This window comes from Geotrypetes seraphini, chromosome 3 (assembly GCF_902459505.1).
Source record: "Geotrypetes seraphini chromosome 3, aGeoSer1.1, whole genome shotgun sequence".
NCBI classification, from domain to species: Eukaryota; Metazoa; Chordata; class Amphibia; order Gymnophiona; family Dermophiidae; genus Geotrypetes; species Geotrypetes seraphini.
Genome location: NC_047086.1, coordinates 111,609,495 through 111,629,965, shown reverse-complemented (window position 1 = coordinate 111,629,965; position 20,471 = coordinate 111,609,495). Strand labels below are relative to the sequence as shown.

Here is a 20,471-nt window from a genome sequence, read left to right as displayed (position 1 = left end):
CCCTCATCTACAGATTTCTTCTGATTATAGGGAGGCAAAAAAGGACCCTGGACACTGGTAGGTCCAACATATAGGGCCAGATTCAGTAAAGGGCACCTAATGTTAGTTTGGAAGATCTGTGCTAAACTGGTATTTTATAAAAGGCATTCCACATAGAACACCCATTATAGAATACTAGCTTAGTGCAGATTTCACACCTAACCTTGGGCACCAGCATTTACACCTTCCATTACCTGGTGTAAATGCTGGTGCCCAATTCATAGCATTGTATAGTATTCTATAACACTGAGACTAACTTCTTGGAATGGTCCCTGATCTGCCCATGTTCCTTCCATGGCCACATTCCTTTGGAGCTGAGCACTATAAAATTTAGGGCAGATGTGCATGTAACTTTAAATTGCTGCCAATTAACATCAATTATTGATTGTTGATACCTCATTAACTAATTAATTTGCATGTGCATCTGCCCTAGGTGTCCAAATTTGGGTGCCTAATTTCTAGCAACTTATATAGAATTTGTTGTAGAGAAATTCCTGGAATCTGGGAAATTTATAAATTCTCACATTTATTCATAAGATTTGCATTCCCCTTCACTAATGAAAATGAAAGAGATTCCAGGTGATTAACAGTAGAGTCTAATTTTTGTATAAAGATTTGCAACAATGCTATTTGAGCTTCATGTTTATTCAACCAACATTCTAAGGTGGAAAGTCTGTCCTAATTTTCAACTAATTGTGTGGAAATAGTTTGCCCCAGAGCCATTCTGACCTTCCATATCTTGTCCAATTCAAATACCACAGGTCTTACTGGAGCAAAAATCAATGGTGGAGAAGCCCATGAGGAAGCCTTCTTTGGACAGATTCCCTTGGCCTCTTCTAAATTACTCACACTATCTACTTTATTGATAAACACTTTGTTGGGTTGATTCAGCGGCAATACACTGCTCTAATAGGCGAGTCCAACAGTGATAATGATAAGATCCGACATAGGGCTCCTTTTATCAAGCCACACTAGCGGTTTAATGCGTGTAATACCGTGCGCTAAATCGCCAGCCGCGCTAGCCACTAACACCTCCCTTGAGCAGGCGTTAGTTTTTAGGCCAGCGCGGGGGTTAACGTATGATGAAACGTCACGCGCGTTAACCCCGCTAGTGCGGCTTGATATAAGCAACCCATAGTGTAGTTTCTGCTGTCATCAACCTGTACTGACTGTAAGTTGGTGCAGCTCATGCACACTTTTACTGGGTTAACTGGTGTCTCTTAAGCTTCAGGGGACAGCGAAATGCTGCTGTCCAAAGGCAAGGAAGGCACTGCTGTTCCATCCTTTTCTCAAGTTTCAAGTTTATTTTAAAATTTGATTTAATCGCAAAATCTTAATCCAATGCGATTTACAAATAACAATAAAATCAGGGTAAAAAGAAAAACACATTGATTGAACCAGACAATAATACGACTTTTGACCAATCAGATACAACGGGGGGGGGGGGGGGAAAGATTAAATACAATTTATAAATAAAAATAAAAAGGGCATGGGTAAAGAAACAATGGGATGGGAAAAGGTTACCCGCTCAATTTTCACTTAACAGCATTATTAGTCCACTAGAGAGTATCCTAATTATATAGAGTTCAAATAACTCATTTAAAGGCATCCTTGAAAAGCCAGTTTTTCAGGAGACCTTTGAACTTACTAAGCGATTTTTCTTCCCTTAAATTAATTGGGAATGAATTCCAAATTTGAGGGGCCGTGAGAGAAAAAATTGTGTCCCTCCTTGAATAGATGTGTCTTAGTGAATGGACTAAGAGGAGAGATTTTTTTTTCAGATCTTAAAGATTTCTCCAGCTGGACTCCTGGTAGATAGCAAAGGCATCATAAAAGCTGCCACAAATATCTGTTTTGATGATGCAGAATCAGAGGATGTTGTTGCTGCAGCGGTAATAGTCTTACCCCTGCATGTCTTAGGCTTTTTTTTAAATTTTTTTTTTTAAAAGAGGAAATTAGAAGCTCAGAAGCAAACATCTTCCTTTATGGCATCTTTCTTCTTCCTCTAAATCCTGTATTCTTAATCTCTCTGCTCCCCCTTACCGTCTTGCTTATTGTTTAACCAAATAATTCAAGATTCCTCTCTTATCACGTCTAGGCTTCAGTTAATCTTAATAAAAACATTGGCATAGTGCAAGTTAATTGTGCAATACAGTGGGACTGTTTATTTAAAAAATTTATATCCCACGACATCTTACAGTTCTGCGCTTTTTACAACAAAAAACACATCATAAAATAACAACAAACACACAGTTGTATACAATAACATCATATTTACAAAATATCTGTTAAAACCCATGCTCAAGTGCAACAAACACACAAAACGTCATACATAAATTAAAATATATGATGTCATTATTGAAAAAACTAAACTAGTACGACCCCTCGTACTAATTTAGTGCGGATCTTTCTAGGGACAAATTTGGGGGGTTTCACACCACAGTATCAGGATATTGTAGGAACAAGTCTTGATTGTACTAACTACAAGATAATTATCAAATGTGAATGGAATTTCAAAGTACCTGATTAGATTTTTGGTCATTACTTGTCAATTTAATTGTTTTATAAACCGCTTTGAATCCTTTGGGTGATTTAGTGGTATGTAAGACACCACATTACCCCCCTTTTTACAAAACTGTAGCGTGTTTTTTAGCGCTGGCTATGGCAGTAACGGCACCAATACTCATAGAATTCCTATGAGCGTCAGAGCTGTTACCACCACAGCCAGCGTTAAAAACTGTGCTACAGTTTAGGGGGGGAGTAAACTTGTAAAGGGTGTGGGTGTGTGTCTGTGTGTGTGTAAATTAAATTAAATGGTGGTCAAGGATGTAAAAGAAGACTCAACATGTTCCAAGTTTCGGCGGTTAGTACCTTCCTTGGGATTCCTTCTCAAAAAAACCCAATTAATACACTTTTTAATCAAACACATTCAAGATAAAGTTTTCTTGACAATCACAATACAATACGAATATTTATAATCTACAGTTTTCCAGAATTCATTTATGCAATCTTATTCCAAATCCTGAAAACACACATCTTCCAGCTAAAGAACAAGGTTCAAATGACTTGGTTTTTACCAGGTTGAGTTGCTCGATCAAACTCCTGGAATGTCTTTCCTCTTTGAAGTGTATTACAGAGACATTGTAAGAGCTGATTCAGGCCATTTATCCCGATTCTGTGATGTCAAATCCCACTTTGCTTTGAGTTGTATTGTCCTTTTGGTGTGGGTTATTTGGCCCCTTTTTGTTGGATTATTGACTAATTTGGGGGGCCGTTTTCTGAATCTAGCCCACTATCTTTGTCCTTGTTTCCTCACTTATTTGAAGTATAATCTTTTATTTTCTCTCTTTGTAACACTGAAAATCCCTACTATAAATTGCCATAAAGGCATGGTCCCAAGTAGTATATCAAATGTAAATAAACTTGAAAGTTATCATTGCTATTGATGAAGTCCACCAGTGAGAAGTTTTAGAAAATCTTTACTTGACCTTCGACTTCTGTAACCCATAAATTGCTTCTGACTCCAACTCTACAGCCCTGCCTGGCCTTATTTCATGTTCAGTACAGTTTCATGTGTTTACAATGGCGTCTTAAATGTCAAAACAACAAAAACGATTGTGGATCATGAGATAAAAAGGCTGCTTTGCTGACCTCATTGGAATGACTACAAGACGGCATTGTATTTTCCAAAACAGACAATATTTTTATTATTAGTAAAATGGCATACAAGTTTATAGCAGCGGAGTCATAACAGCAAGAAATATATATTGTCAGTTCAGAATATGCAATGGAGAGTAACACTTACACTCATATGCCGAGCAGGGGGCTAGCACACCCTTCAGGCATAAGCAGGTAAATCTCTCTGACCCTACTTGTGATGCATGTTCTTTTATACAGATAAATTCTTGCTTTGTTTCAAAAGGCTCATCCCCGAACTCTGGTCATATGACTCCCTAATGATACAAAAAATGTATACCTAACTATTCCCCCCCCCCAGTCCACGCCTCTCACTTCCCCCTCCACGAGAGGGGCCCTAGCAGTCCAGAAACAGAGGGCACTTCGGGAACTTCTTTTGTCCATATCTTGAATCCTTATCACCTTGCTGAGGCTGATTTATTCGTTATACAACACTGTATGTCTTCAGGATGGTGTCCTTGTAAGCAGTCTTATGCAGCAAATGGAAACAAAGATGCAAGGGTGACATTCCAGCATCCTGGCCATGCCTGGATCCCATGGCTTGCTTTAGAGACAGGCACCAGGCCCCCACATCCCTGCTCCCCCTTCATCCTTCAGGGGTTGTTACTTGTTATGGGTGGTTTATGGCTTCACAGGGTGCCTTGCATATGTCATACGGCACTGATAACAGCTCAGTACAAATGAACAATGGTCACCGAACCTTGGAGAAGTATCCTCCTTAGGAAGACAAGAACTAGGCCAGCAGGAGTATCATTTTCATAGATTAGCAAAGTACATGCTGTTCCATCTGGTTAGCTTGTAAAAAAGGCTGCGTAGACTGTGAGAAAATATGTGTTAAAATGGCTGTAATGTCCAACATACACAAGGTATTTCTCCACTAGGTAGTTCAGTATGTCCAGGTTATCCAACTCAATCAGAAAATCGGGTGTACCGGTTTGTAGTTTAATATGCATCCAAGTAGCTTAAAAACAATCCACAAAGGGTATATACAGTCACAAGAGACACACATGATAAAAACCAAATGTATAAAACAACCCAACAAGGACCGTGTTTCGGCAAAATAAAAAAATGCCTTCCTCAGGGGTCTTAAAGGGTCCATTGCTGTCAAATATAAACCATAAATGTCAGGACCAACATTCATAATCTACCAACGTTGGTCCTGGCTGGGAAGCCATTAAGATAAATGTTGCTGTTCTCATTTCTCCTTTTTTTGTTACATAATTTTGATAAATTTATAAAGTTATTTTAGTTAATAGATTTAAAATTTGCATCCTTATTCAAGCTAATTGATAGTCTCTATTTAAATAAATTTATCAATTTAGATTAATAAACAAATAAATTAACAAATTAATAAAAATCTTTTGAGGTAGGAAGGAGGTTTGAAGTAAATGATTACATCATATGTATTCAGGATGAAGACTTGAAATAACATCTAAGTTATAAGAGGTCTCTTTACTGAGAATCACGCATCCTTTATGATACTTCAGCCTCTAAAATTTAAATCAAAACAATTATGTTAGGGTAAAAGTTGTGTGCTCAAAATAAGTTTCTATATGTGGGTTATTAGCAAATACAGCTTTTACAAATAGGAAGTTAGGCACTAAATAAAAATTAAAAAACAATAAAAAATTTTCTGTATTAATTATCCCTTATACCCCCTTTTTTCTTTATTGTTGAATTTTTGTGGGTTGGATAATTTGAATAATGATCCGTGTGTTTGTTAGTTGATTTACCCAAGTCAAACCATAATCTCTCGGATGAATAATGACTATATCAAGCATTGGTTGCATTCTTTCTTGATGAAGTAATGTGTGAATTAGGCCCACCTCATTCCTTTTGTTTTCAAAGTACTATTACCTAATCAGTTGGTAAAACCTCTTTTTCTCCATGACTTCTGTTCATTATTCATGCTCAAAATATAAAGGAGTATCCACAAATTCACAACCTCCTGATTGATCTTTACCTGGTTAAAGCCAGATTAAGAAATGTTGTATGACTGCAGACTGCAGACACTCTTGACTCATTCATATTTCCATCCCCCAGTTTCTCATTCTTTGCCTATTTATTTTTGACTTGGGAAATTCCCCTTGTTCCTTTTCTCTTCCAGCTCTATCAAAATTGATTTCTAATGTTGCAATAGCATCATGAGTCTTAGAAGGAAGTATTCCCTAACTGCTAGGTTTCCCTGTATGTAAGTTTCTATGCAACAGAAGTTAGAACTTTTTCTTCCATAGAAATGCATTAGGCCATTGTGGGGAGACTTAATCTCTGGACTTTCATGTCTGATTTGGCTCACTTTTGAATGATGCATCTTTATCAGATTTTCCAATATGTCAAGTTTCATCCCATTCCACTAAATTTTGAAAAAACTATTTTAATTGTAGATAGACAAGACAGATGGACAGACATTTCTCGATCCCTTTTGTATAACCTCTGCTGGGCTGGAAAGAATAAAAAGCTTCAATATTTTTGCTTTAGCCATATTTTCCATATGCCCAATCTAACAATGAATTGCCAGACCATGCTTAATATTAGCCAGTAGCTTGCAAGAATGACACTCGTGACTCTAAGAAAGTAAATTGTGATTCATTCTGCCCAGTTCTCTTCTCTTAAACAGCTTAGCTCCAGTTGGGCTTGGGAAAAATGTATAACTGCCACAATATATAGCTGCTATACTAGCAATGATTTTCTAGATGTCTACCAAAGATAAATCTTGTTTACTCATGAACCTGGTGTCCCCTTATATGTCAGTTATTGCAGTAGGTAGAGATATTACCATGAGAAACAGAACACAGCTTGGGCCAGAGGCTTGGCCTGGTTGTATAGTAGAATTCCAAATAGCTAATGTCACCAAGGTATTCCTGGACTATCCACTGTCAGAGGATCCATCTCCGATAACCTCAGGCACTAAACTAGGGTTATACCAATATCAGTCCTTGAGGGCCGCAATTCAGTTGGGTTTTCAGGATTTCCCCAATGAATTAGCATGAGATCAATTTGCAAGCACTACTTCCATTGTATGCAAATAGATCTCATGCATATTCATTTACGAAATCCTGAAAACCCAACCTGGTCTAAACTATTGGAGGAGGTTCATGATAGTACCAGAAGACTGGAGGGCGGCCAACATGATGCCAGTTTTTAAAAAGGGTTCCAGAGGTGATCCAGATAATTAGACCAGTGAGTCTGATGTCGATGCCAGGCAAAATGATAGAGACTATTATAAAGCCAACATGGATTTAGTCAAGGGAAATCTTGCCTCACCAATCTACTGCATTTCTTTGAAGGGGTGAATGAACATGTGGATAAAGGTGAGCCAGTTGATATTGTGTATTTGGATTTTCAAAAGGCATTAGACAAAGTACCTTATGAAAGACTTCTGAAGAAATTAGAAAGTAATGGGATAGGAGGCAATGACTTATTAAAGATTAAGAATAGGTTGAAAGACAGAAATCAGAGAGTAGGTAAAATGGTCAATATTGTCAACTGAGAAGGGTAAATAGTGGGGTTCGAATAATCACAATGCAAAAACCCCCAGTGCAGTTAAAATTCTAATACTGACAAAAATATGAGCTGTAGATTATTTTAAAGGCTGAAATAACAGCATAGAACACCTTGCCAAGAGGAGGAAAAGCCTCAGAACCCCGTTAGGGAAGAACCCTCCTCTAACTAGAGAGGGTAAGTTACGTCATTGGCAAAAAAACCTCAGCTTGTATTACAGCTGATATTTAAGTTTGATATTCAATAGAAGTGTCAGAAAAGGCACAGTTAGTGCTATGTTAGTGCTGTTAATACTGTTCACAGTTAAATTGCTGACACAACAAGCTGTTAGCCAGATGTTACCAGTTAACAAACAGTTAGTATTAAGCCATTCAGAAAAACTTTATTTTGCGGTGTGTGTGGGCTCTGAATTCCCGCCCCAACCGACAATGGCCAGAGCGTTTCACCTCATGGCTGCTCCAGGGATAAGGGGCTATTCACTCCAATCGACACAAACGTGCTCAACGTGCCCATCTGTCTGTAAGTCCTTATTCAAACTGATGCTCTTGAAATTTGGTAAATTTTATGGAATGCTTGTAAGGGAACACTTAACATTTTAATCTTTATTGTAACTTTAGGTTCGAGAAATCTTGACAGAAGCATTTTCTTCACCGAAATGGATTTCTTTTCTAACAAAGGTAATCCTTTCTTTCACAATTACTATTGTCTGCAATAGAAATATAGACATTTTACCTTTTTCTTGCAGAACATAGGAATAGCCATCCTGAGTCAGACTACTGGTTCATCTAGCCCAGTGTCCTGTTTCCACAGTGGCAAATCCAGGTCACAAATACTGGGCAAAACCAGTACAAAAATAGTAGCAACATTCCAGGGACAGCAGTGGCTTCCCCCATGTCTGTCTCAATAGTAGACTATGGATGTTTCCTCCAAGAATTTGTCCAAACCTTTTTAAAACCGAGCTATGGCAATGAGTTCCAGTGCTCAACTCTTCATTGAGTGAAAAAATATTTCCTCCTATTTGTTTTAAAGGTATTTCTATGTAATTTCATCAAGTGCCCTTAGACTTTTAATTTCTGAAAGAGTGAAAAATTTCTGCCACTGTTAAAGGAAAGATTTATAAACTATAGAGTTCTACCTCATACAAAATTGTTATTTCTTTCCTTTAACATATTTCCTTTTCCTTTGAATTAATAAAAGATTATAACAGGCGTCCGCAACTGCCTTCAGCTCTCACCTCCTCCAGCACCAGACACACGCACAAGCTGCTATGCCTTCAACCATTGTTTCAAGCTGCTCTGCCTCCAACCAATGTTTCAAGCTGCACTGCCTCCAATCATTGCCTCTAACCATTGCTCCAATGGTTACCTTACATTCTGGAACGTTGCCTGCTCTCACTGCTGTAACCTCACTCAACCGCTTTCCTGTATCTGCGTGCAATTGGATTCCACCTGACATATGCAGGAAAGCGCTTGCATGAGGTTACAGCGACTGCTGGACGTGACCACTGGGCACTTGTGGAGTGGGCAATCGCGTACAGACAAGGGCATCAAAATAGTACCTGGCGGGCCACATGCAGCCCATGGGCCGCGAGTTTGAGACTGCTGGTCTAGGAGATATATTTATTTAACACATTTATAACCTGCCTATATCTAAGTGAGAATATATGAAGACATGCATAATCATAAAATATGAAAAATCCACAGTAGAAAAACAGATTTAATATACAACATCTAAATGAAAAAAACAAAAATCCAGCAACCAACAAAACTTGACAAAATATAAATATACTAATAGCATTTCTCTTCGCCTCAAGACCATATGTATGCAGAAAAAGCATAGATTTAGGCTGCTTTTTAAATCTGGATGTATCAGACAGCAGTCTGATATACCCAGGCTAGTGGTTCCATCTTTTAGGACCAGCAAACCAAAAGACACACCTTGTCTCTGCAAGATGAAAATCCTTTGGCGATGGAGTCATCAAAACCTGCATTGCATCCGGTCTCAGTACCTGCAGGCTGCCTGATGTACGAGCTACAGTACTTTAAACCAGTGGTTCCCAACCCTGTCCTGGGGACCCCCAGCCAGTTGGTTTTTCAAGATATTCCTAATGAATATGCATGAGAGAAATTTGCATAACTGTCACTTCCATCAGAGAAGGACAGAAAAAAGACAGCTCAGAGGACCCAACGGTAGCTTGCAAAGATCGCTAGCACTAGCAATCTTATGCAGGCTGATGGATTTAGGTAAATTTGATGCCGGGAGGCCAGGGGGGAAGCCGGACACTGCAGCACTTCCCAACTGACCCTCCCCCCTTGCCCTCTAAAGCAGGAGCGTCAGCGGCTGGCCAGCAAGAGCAGTGCTGCCGCTCCCGCTTTAGTGGGCGAGGGGGGAGGGTCAGAATTGGGAAGCCAATTTTTTATTGTTTTAAATCGATTCGAATTGGTTCACCCGAAGTGAATCGGTAAACCGATTCGAATCGTGAATCGGGCAGCACTAGTATTGGATTAATCTGGATCCTGCTGGCAACCATAACTTCCAATCATATAAAGTAGTTAGTGAGTACTTAAGAAGGAGTTCAGCAGTTAAATTGGCCACTTTGACTAATTTTGGATTATTTTGAGATGATCCTTAACTGCAATCCAGTTATTTCTTTTAACTATTTTTGGGCTATATAATCATTGTGCCTAATATTTGGATTCTTACATAGCATTTTGTAATTACCGTACTTGAGCAAAAATGTCACAAAGAAAACAATTTGTGTGTAATTTGTTTCCTTGAGGCTGTTAGCTGATTTTCAAAGAAAAACTCCCTGTGGGTTTTCTATTTTGAAAATCAGTACTGTGAAGATACTTTTACTCAGAATACTTCACAGGTTTAAATAAGCCAACTGTCACAGGCCCACAATTAGGATTTCAAAATGAAGAATTGGTATGAAGCTCATCTGGCCTGGACTAACATCTCCCTAATGTTGCTCCAGCCATTGACCTGTGATAACCTTTTTAAAATTTCCTCAAAAGATTTGTATATTGACTCCTTTCCAAGCATTATGCTTTCAAAACATAAGAATAGCCATACTGGATCTATCTAGCTCAGTACCCAGTTTCTACAATGGCCAATTCAGGTCACAAGTACCTGCCAAAACCAAATAGTAGCAACATTCTATGCTTCCCTCATGTTTATCAAAATAACAAACTATGGATTTTTCCTCCAAATCTTTTTTTTTTTAAACCCAGATATGCTAACCAGCACTGATGCATCTTAATATTCTTTCATTATTAATGAAAATTAGCATATGCACAATAGGTATGAGGCACTGCAGAGCTCTTTAACGATTTTGGCATGTGTTTTTGAATTTAAGAAAGTTTAAAAGAGGACTGTGGAAAATATGGCACTTGATATGGCTCATATTACACTGGGACAAAGCCGTTTAATAATTTGAAAAACTTGTGAAATGAAACCATATTCAAAATATAATATTTTTGTTGTTTTCCACTCTCTACTATTTTAGAATTCATCGAATACTCCTGTATGCAGCCACATTTCCTAATGAATTGATGGGATATCTGGCATAGAATGTGAGTTTAAAAGCCACATGACCAGTTCTCTGATTTACAATACAATATATAATATATATCCAATGGAGAAAGTTCTTAATAAATGTACAGCAACTGTAAAATCTCAGGCCCATTATTGAACTGGCACTGGCACTTATTTTAGAAGCATCTAGATGCATTGCAACAACTATTGAATCATCTATATTACTATGAACAGCAGCTGGCTAGGAAAACGTGCATTGGAGCTTGATGGGGCGTGGAGGAAAATAGAAGGCTGGGTCAAGGGAAAATGAAAAGTAGAACAGGCTAAAAAGATTTAGGGAGTTGAGCAGGAAGAGAACTATTAAACTCACTGCCCCAAATATAAAATATTAAAATTATACCTATGCAGGAGAGAAGGGAGGAATGAAAGGACTAGGCAGAGCAAGGGGGAAGAAGAAATTAGGGAAAATTAAAAATGGGGGAATAGAGTATAGTGTTGATGGGCTGAGGGAAGAGAAGAACTGGTTGGAGAAAAGTGCTTGGAATGACTTGGAGAGAGAGAGAGAAAGTATGATGCTGACAAGCTGCAAAGGGGAGGAGAGGAGAAAGTGGAGGACCATAACTTTTGATATGTCCACATTACCTGCCCTGCTCTTGACATTTAGATACAGGTTGGTCACCCACTATCAAATGTATTTTGGTGTTTTGTTTTTTTTTCTCTGCTGGATAAGAGGAAATTTGTTGTGAGTTATGAATTGAGGACAAGTAGGGGCTTAGGAAGTTTTTAGGATGGGGGTTTATGAGATAAATGCATTCTCAAAAAGGTGGGCTTTTACTCTGGATTTGAATAGTTCCAGGGATGGAGCTTGGCAGTAGAGAAGAAGGGTACTGATAAGAGAGACTTGCCTGATGAACAGAGTTCCCGGAGAGGAGTGTAGGAAGAGACAAGAGAGAAGCTGTAGAATGAATGCACTTGTAAGTCAATAAGAGGATCTTGAAGCATAGGAGCCAAGTTTTGAAAATGATTGGGGATGCTCAACTCATAACTCACAACAAATTTCCTCTTATCCAGCAGAGAAAAAAAACAAAACACCAAAATACATTTGATAGTGGGTGACCAACCTGTATCTAAATGTCAAGAGCAGGGCAGGTAATGTGGACATATCAAAAGTTATGGTCCTCCACCTTCTCCTCTCCTCCCCTTTGCAGCTTGTCAGCATCATACTTTCTCTCTCTCTCTCCAAGTCATTCCAAGCACTTTTCTCCAACCAGTTCTTCTCTTCCCTCAGCCCATCAACACTATATTCTATTCCCCATTTTTAATTTTCCCTAATTTCTTATTCCCCCTTGCTCTGCCTAGTCCTTTCATCCCTCCCTTCTCTCCTGCATAGGTATAATTTTTAATATTTTATATTTGGGGCAGTGAGTGTAATAGTTCTCTTCCTGCTCAACTCCCTAAATCTTTTTAGCCTGTTCTACTTTTCATTTTCCCTTGACCCAGCCTTCTATTTCCCTCCACGCCCCATCAAGCTCCAATGCACGTTTTCCTAGCCAGCTGCTGTTCATAGTAATATAGTAACATAGTAACATAGTAGGTGACGGCAGATAAAGACCTGAATGGTCCATCCAGTCCATCCTGATTCAATTTAAATTTTTTTTTCTTAGCTATTTCTGGGCAAGAATCCAAAGCTCTACCCGGTACTGTGCTTGGGTTCCAACTGCTGAAATCTCCATTAAGACCTACTCCATCCCATCTAAACCCTCCCAGCCATTGAAGCCCTCTCCAGCCCATCCTCCCCCAAACGACCATATACAGACACAGACTGTTAAAGTCTGCCCAGTACTGGCCTTAGTTCAATATTTAATATAATTTTCTGATTCTAGATCTTCTCTGTTCATCCCACGCTTCTTTGAACTTAGTCACCGTTTTCTTCCCCACCACCTCTCTTGGGAGCGCATTCCAGGCATCCACCATCCTCTCCATAAAGTAGAATTTCCTAACATTGATCTTGAATCTACCACCCCTCGACCTCAAATTATGTCCTCTGGTTTTACAATTTTCCTTTCTCTGGAAAAGATTTTGTTCTACGTTAATACCCTTCAAGTGTTTGAACGTCTGAATCATATCTCCCCTGCAGGTTTGGCTCTCTCATCTCTTTACTGACTGCCACTTCTCACTCTCCTCTACAAGCGCGACTTTCTAATGTTTGTAGATCTAACTCATCTTCAATCTGTGATTCCCTATTGACCACAGGCTTGGATCATTCCCCGACTCTGCTCTCCCTGGCTCTAGGCACATTCCTGTTTTCTGGGATTGGTTCCCCATCCCCTCTGCAGCACTTACCCCGGCACCCATAGATTCCAGGCTAATGGCCATCTTCTGCTTGCAGAATCCACATTAAACCATATGCCCCATGCTCACTCTGAGCTCTGAAAGCCCAGCAATGATCACAGTTTGAAATCTCAAGGATTACATGCTGAGTGGTAGAACATGTTCTAGCAGCCCAGGGCATAGCAGCATGTACTCATACTAAGCCATTGTGTTCTGGGGTGCCTGCAGGATACGAAGGGGTGCTGAAAAGTTATCAGCCCAGCCAAGAATGGAATGACGTAGAGCCAACACATTTGGTACATTGTGTCTGGAGTTTCTGTAACCCTTCCAAAAAATACTCAGATCTGGTCACTGAAATACTGCTCCGCTGCTGCAATCACCTCCAAATCACTCGAAAAGAGTCACCCTTTCAAACTCTTTTTAAGGTTTGGAAACAGAAAATAGATGGAGCAAGTCTGGTGAGTAGGGTGGATGGTCTATGCACTGAAACGCCAACTGTGTCAAAACATCCATCATTTGGCCAACTTTGTGAGCAGGTGAATTGTCTTACAAAAAGAGAACTCCTTTCTGTAGATTCCTTCTCCTTTTTTTTCTTTCAATGCCTCCTTTAATCAGCACAGCAAGTTACAGTAGTATTCTGCATTAACTGTTTTGCCCCTTAGAAGATAGTCAGTCATTACATTACTTTCCTGATTCCAAAACACTGTGGCGAAGACCTTTCATGCTGACTTTTGGGTCTTGAATTTCCTTGGCCTTGGAGAACCTGAGTGCTGCCATCGCATGGACTGTTGTTTCATCTCAGGATCATAATGGTGTAAACATGTTTCATCAACGGTAACTAGTCGTTCTGAAAAGTTGGCACCAGCTCACTGAAAATGCTGCAAAATCAACTTGGAAGTGTCTACTCAACGTTGTTTCTTGTCAGCATTCAAACATTTGGGCACCCACATGGCTGACAGCTTCTGCATACCCAGCTGCTCGTGGATTACGCACCCAACACGTTCTCTGGATATCTGTAGTATCTCAGCAATTGTTTTAACTGATATTCACCAATCTGCCATAATCAGGTCATGGACATGGTCAATAATTTCAGGAGTTGACACCGTTTGAGGCCTCCCAGACCTTCGGTCTCAAAATCTCCACGCTGAACGTTTGTGGTCATCCAGTGGCGTAGCCAGATTCAGTATGTTGAATGGGCTCACAGTTAACTTGGATGGGCCTTTCTACATCCTCCTTCCCAGATAGATATACACAAACATTTTAATATTCCTAGATTCCTAGACAGGACCTTATCCTTTCAAACTGGCAAATGGAACAAAAAAGTCTGAGTAAATATATTGTAAAAGATTTTTCTTATCAAACCTATAGACCAGTGGTTCCCAACCTTGTCCTGGAGGACCACCAGGTCAATCGGGTTTTCAGGCTAGCCCTAATGAATATGCATGGAGCAGATTTGCATGCCTGCTCCACGTCCATTTATATGCAAATCTCTCTCATGCATATTCATTAGGGCTAGCCTGAAAACCCGATTGGCCTGATAGTCCTCCAGGACAGGGTTGGGAACCACTGCTATAGACGATTAGTTAAGGCCTATCTATTTGACAAATTTGTTTAATTTTACTCTTTTGATGATGTATTAATCAGAATGTCTGATGTAATCTTGCTGTTTGTATGCAGTCTCTTTCTGCTGTAAACCACTCTGAACGGTTATGGTATTGTGCTAAGCGCGCATGCGCACTCTTACTGCCGTGTTGCCTGATCTGTAGTTCCGTGGCTGGCAGAGTGTGCATGCGCGCTTACCACGCATCTCTCTGTCTCGCAACGGGTTAGCTGGCTCCGGCCAGACAAAGTTCATTTTTTTAGTTCAAAGCCGCCGCTGCGGCTCCTCTATCGAACCTCACCAGAGTCAGAGAAGACTTCCGACTCTGGCAGAGATCGAGAGAGGAGATGCAGCGTCGGCTTTGAACTAAAAAATGAACTTTGTCTGGCCGGAGCCGGAAAGCCCGCTGCGAGACAGAGAGATATCATCTGAATATTAGCAGCTCAGGGATCTGAATATTAGCAGCGACTTGGCAACGGGGGAGGGGGAAGAAACCACAAGTAAGCCATGTCCTCTCAAGAGCTCAGGCATCTGAATATTTGTAGCAATGTGGAAGTCTTTTTACAAAAGGTATGTTAATCGTCTTATCCAGGAGTGGCTGCACATTTCTGTTTTTTGACTGAGCAGGGAAGAGGTGCTACTGGGCTGGGGGAGCAATGAAGAGGGACAGGGGGAGCAGGGAAGAGGTGCTGCTGGACAGGGAAGTGGAGTGGGGAGGGAAATGCTGCTGGTGAGAAAAGGGGGCTCGGGCTGAAAGGGAACAGATGGGAGAAGAGGGCTGGGGGAGGGGGGGGGTAAAAATAGGTTTAGAGCTGGAGCTGAAAATAGGGGACATGTGAGGGAAGGAAGCTTTACTAGCACCCATTAATGTAACGGGCTAAAACACTAGTGTGTGTGTATATATATATATATATATATATATATATATATATATATATATATATATATATATATATATATATATATATACATATATATATATATATATATATATATATATATATACACACAAACATTTTTTACACTCATCCAACATCTCTTCCCTCTGTTCTCCGCAGTATCCCTGGTATCTGCCCTCCTATCTCTCAAGCCAGACCCTCCCCGGCATACCTTACACGTGTCATTTTTGCTGCCAGCGCTGACCCTGAAGGACCTTCCTTTGCCATGACCTTCTAAACAAGAAGCAAGAAGTGATGTCAGCAAGGGTAGGACAGGGCAGTGGGAAGCCTTTGGGGCCAGGGCTGGCGCCAGCAGCAAAAATGTGCCAAGGATGCATGTAAGATATACCAGGGAGGGAAGGCTTAAGAGATAGGACAGCAGATGTCAGGATGCTGTGGAGGAGAGAGGCGAGAGAGCAGTGTGATGCCACCGCTGGGTGGGCCTATGCCTACCCAGGCCCACCAATAGCTATGTCACTGCAGTCATATGGCCCTCTTCTAAAGCATTTCTTTTGTTTTAGTAGCCTTTTATTTGTTGAGGAGGACAATTCTGAGCCAAGTCTTCTGACCTTGGGAAGGGATTCCACAGATGCCAAGTGATCACTAAAAAAGTTTGATTCCAGGTTGCAACAAATAGGTTTTCTGAATGCAGCCGGACTGCCAGTAGTCTACCCTGCTATTTATTCTGATTGGTCTTTATTTTTTTCTTTTTCAGCCTGTACATGATATACTTCTGCAGGAGCATTCACTGAGAGATATGTGCTCTTCAGAAGAGGAAAGCTCAGTTTTGCTTTCAGCAACTGCTGCTGGGCCTTCACCAGCACCTCAGAGGTCATCTCCCTATGAAGAAATTCTGTACTGTACTTTTCTTTTAGTGTAAAACATTTTTGAGCTATTGTCCTTATATTCAGCGTAATGTGTTGTCTTCCCTAGGTTGACTGGTATGAGAATGCTTGCAAACTATACATTTAGGAGTTTGATTGCATATGTGCAGTGAAAAATACAGCGAATGTACAGTATATATGTGAGAGAGTTTATAAGAAAGAGGTATAAATGATAGGGAAAGGTCTGTAAGCTTAGTAAAATTAATAGGATACTTGCATATGAGAGTTCTCAGCCGAACCAAGAAGAGAATAATGTGGATATGGTTCAATCAATGATCTGAAACAGTATAGAATTTTGTTTCTGCAAATTGGCACTTAATGAAATAAGGTAACATTCTTTTCAGCTACCGTGGTAAAATAACGCTCAGAATTTAGAAAGTTGGTTGTTTGGGCTGGAAGAGTGCTGTCTTAAAAGGGTTTTGCATCCTTCACTGAGTCAGTGCTCCTCCCATCGGAGAGAAAATGTATAGAGGTAGAGTGAATTATGTTCATATGGAGTGGCCATAGCAGTGCAGTCCAAGGGAGTGGTCAGTGTATGCATGAGGAGATTCAGTAAGTTTGTTTGAGAGAGTACAGAGGGGAAGTTGGGAGACTGTCTCCAGGCTCTTAGAGAAGAAGAGCAGTGTCCTGCTTGGCTGTGGAGAGGAAAAGGCAGCTCGACTCATTCTCTTTAGTTTGCTCAGTGGAGTACAGAGAACTTGCAGAAGGGTCACATGAAGGTGCTGCTGGCAGTTTAGAGGAATAATGACCTGATGAATTTCTGTTGCTGAAGGGAGTAAAGGAGTGAGCAGCAAACTCCCTGGTTGCAACCCTGTGGTAGTGCTTTAGAAAGGATGACAGTAGTAGCAGCTTTCAGGAGTTTATAGGAGTCCAAAAGGGGTAAAGAAGGAGAGTTAAAGGGAAATTCTAGCATTGGGCTAGACTAGAGAGAACAAAGGAAGGGGGGGGGGTCCAAAAAGTGCATGGAAGATAAGATCTGTTCTCTATACCTGTATTCTATACATTTGAATTTGAACTTTGATCGTGTTTAAGAAAATGTTTTCAGTAAAAAACTTAAATTTGGAACACTTTTACTGGACTGGAGTATGTCCTTTCACTTTAACAATATGTCTTGGGATTTGACATGAAGACTCCTTGCCTTCCTTTCAGGGAATTCATGCCAGGTCTTGGTTGAAGCCTCCAAAGCACAGATTTGGATCCAAGCCAGGTCCCTAGATACTAGGGGCATCTGGGAGTAGAGGAAGAGGGCTTTAAAAGTAGGGTTACCATATGGGAATAAGGAGGACAGTTGAGACATCTGGGTTTTACCTCCAGCGAAAGCAATGGAAGTAAAACCCGGATGTCTTAATCCATCCTCCTTTTTCTGGAGCCATATGGTAACCCTAAGTGACAAGCTACTCTTTTTTTTTTTTTTAATTAATTTTAATGAAATAGAGAGGGAAGGAGACATAACCTGGTTCCCATGAATTTCCATGGGAGAAAAAGTAAACAGTCCTCTCAAATAGAAACTATTCAACAACAGCAAAAAGAAACACCCTAAAACTTAGTTCAAGTTTCAAGTTTATTTACTTTTTAATATACCGACCATCAACAGGTATCTGGCCGGTTTACAATAAAATTATAAAAAGAGAAAAGAGTTATAAATATAAAAGCAGATGGGTGAACATCAAAAACATAACTTGACTAACATGAAAGTGAGGATAAGAGGGAAAGGAGGGGGAATGTTACATGTTTTGGAGAAGAAAGGGAGAAAGTGGGAATGGGGGAAAACATATTGGATAGGGTCGCTTTTTTAAAGCGGTTGGTTAAATAAATTGGAACCAGCGGAGTGAAGGAGAGAAGAAAAAGAAAGAAAAAAAAAAACAAAAACAAAGAAGGGAAATAGAGAAGAAGAAGAAAAGAGAAGGAAGGTAGCTTTAAGGACAGGCGAAAGCGTCACGAAATAAGAACGTCTTCAAGTTAGTCTTGAATTTATCTAGATGTTGTTCTTCTCTAAGTTGTTGAGGTAGGGCATTCCATAACGTTGGGGCGACTACTGTAAAATTTATTTTCCGGGTATAATAGTTCATCTTTTAGATGGAGAAAATCTATTTGGGAAAGAGGCCTGTATGATTCATGTCAGGACCACATTGGAGGGCATTAAAGGAATATCTACAGCAGTTCACAAACTACATATCCCTATGTCTTTCAAATAAAAGATGATGAATAAAAACTTCTGGCATCACTCGCCATTTGGAGGATTAAAATAATAGAGTTGAATCAATCCTGCAGTTGCCAAAACTATGGAGGTTGATATTCAAAACATTAAAGAGTCACATGATCGAGTTCCGGTGATCTTTGGTGATGTGGAACATTAATAAAAAATCTTCAAGACCTGGCTGAGCGACGTCGAGTTATTTATTTTGAACGTTTGGTGTCTGAGAGTCACCTCATCATTTTCCTGCATTGGGATTTTTTACTGACTTAGGATGGGTAGGAAGAATCCAGCGAAAGTGGCACGTGAGTGAAGGGGAAGCTAGAGCTGCCACCACCATGAAGTTTGTTTACAATGAGAAGCATGGATTTGTATAATTGGCAGATCTTATATGGTGAAGTCTATTCTAGGAACCATCAACTTGATTTGGTTCCTGCTAATTACTTGTTACTTATCATTAAACATTAATCTGAGCATTGTGCTATGGAAATTTGATGCACATGTATTGGTGATGATAGAAATTAATATGATTCTATATCAACTTATTTAATTGAAAGAGTATTTTAAGCTTTACTTGTCACTACTAATTTAAATAAATTGATTGGGGGTAGTAAGCTATGTAGTGAGGATTTAAGCTAATGAGGGTAACAGGGTTAAATAGTTATATTAGTGATGTCTTGCATTTTAAGATTGCTTCTAATCTTATTTATTAAGGTAATCCAATTTGAATGTATGATAATAAGAGCTGTTACTATGCTAAATGATATATTTATGGAAAATATTATATGATTATTTACAGTATTAGTGACTTAACTAACTATGCAGGGAGAAATATATTTTAAGGGTAAATGATTGCAAATGAAATTTGGGTTTAAATATAAGGGAGAATATCCATATATGCTTTATTGAGGATTTATATTAGACTCTAATATGTTTGTATAGGAAGGATTTTATATTCAAATATTTTATTACTATATGCTAGGAATTGAGTGGTTGGGGGGGATTCACTAGTCCATATGTTAGCATACAAGCTTTTGTATGAGGAACTGGGATGGGTCAGGGGAGGGAAGGCAGGGGTTTAGGGGGAGGGAGTCTGGATATGCATGATTGTTTAAAATTAGGGTGGGTTGGGGGGGATGAAGATATTTTCTATTGGGGAACATTTTATCTGTTAAGTGGGAAATTAAGAGAACAATTGATTGAATATTTAAATATTGAATGTTAAATGGAATAATGTATTTTAAATTATTCTCTTTAAATGTCAATGGGCTCAACCATCTAATTAAGAGGAAGAAAATACTTAATTTTCTTTTTTTTTTTTAAATTTCTTTATTGATTTTCCAAACTTCAATAGTGCAATATACAGATATATATATATATATATATATATATATATAACATATAATAAGTCAATAAAAGCACATTCAACTTACAAATATACATAACCAACCATTTTCTTCCACCCACCCACCCACCCAATGATTATTCAATAAAACACAGAAACATAGATTTTCCCAATAATCTTACCCTTTTCAATTTAATAATACCCTTCCATCATCCCTCCCATCCCAAGAATAAATACTCAAAGGTCAAATTAGGACAGAAATACCCCCCTCCCACCCTTCCCTAGATGTGTATGAAAATAAATAAACAAACAAAAACTGACTCATAATCAGACTTTCTATAGTGAAGTAATAAAAGATGTCAGCGGGCCCCAAACCAATTTAAATAAATTACTGTACCCCAAACTA

General features: G+C 39.4%; 1 protein-coding gene across 5 annotated transcripts in view; it reads left to right on the top strand.

Moving 5' to 3' along the window:
• LOC117357052 (adhesion G protein-coupled receptor F4-like) overlaps positions 1–17,596 on the top strand; it is a 79,888-nt gene extending 62,292 nt beyond the window's left edge. For all 5 annotated transcript variants that reach the window (XM_033937218.1, XM_033937217.1, XM_033937214.1 and 2 more), the window contains 3 exons: positions 7,854–7,913; positions 10,745–10,811; positions 16,358–17,596. In XM_033937218.1, the coding sequence (XP_033793109.1) occupies positions 7,854–7,913; positions 10,745–10,783 (99 nt within the window). In that variant the 3' untranslated portion in view covers positions 10,784–10,811; positions 16,358–17,596. The remainder of the gene's footprint in view (positions 1–7,853; positions 7,914–10,744; positions 10,812–16,357) is intronic.
• The last annotated feature ends 2,875 nt before the right edge of the window (positions 17,597–20,471 follow it).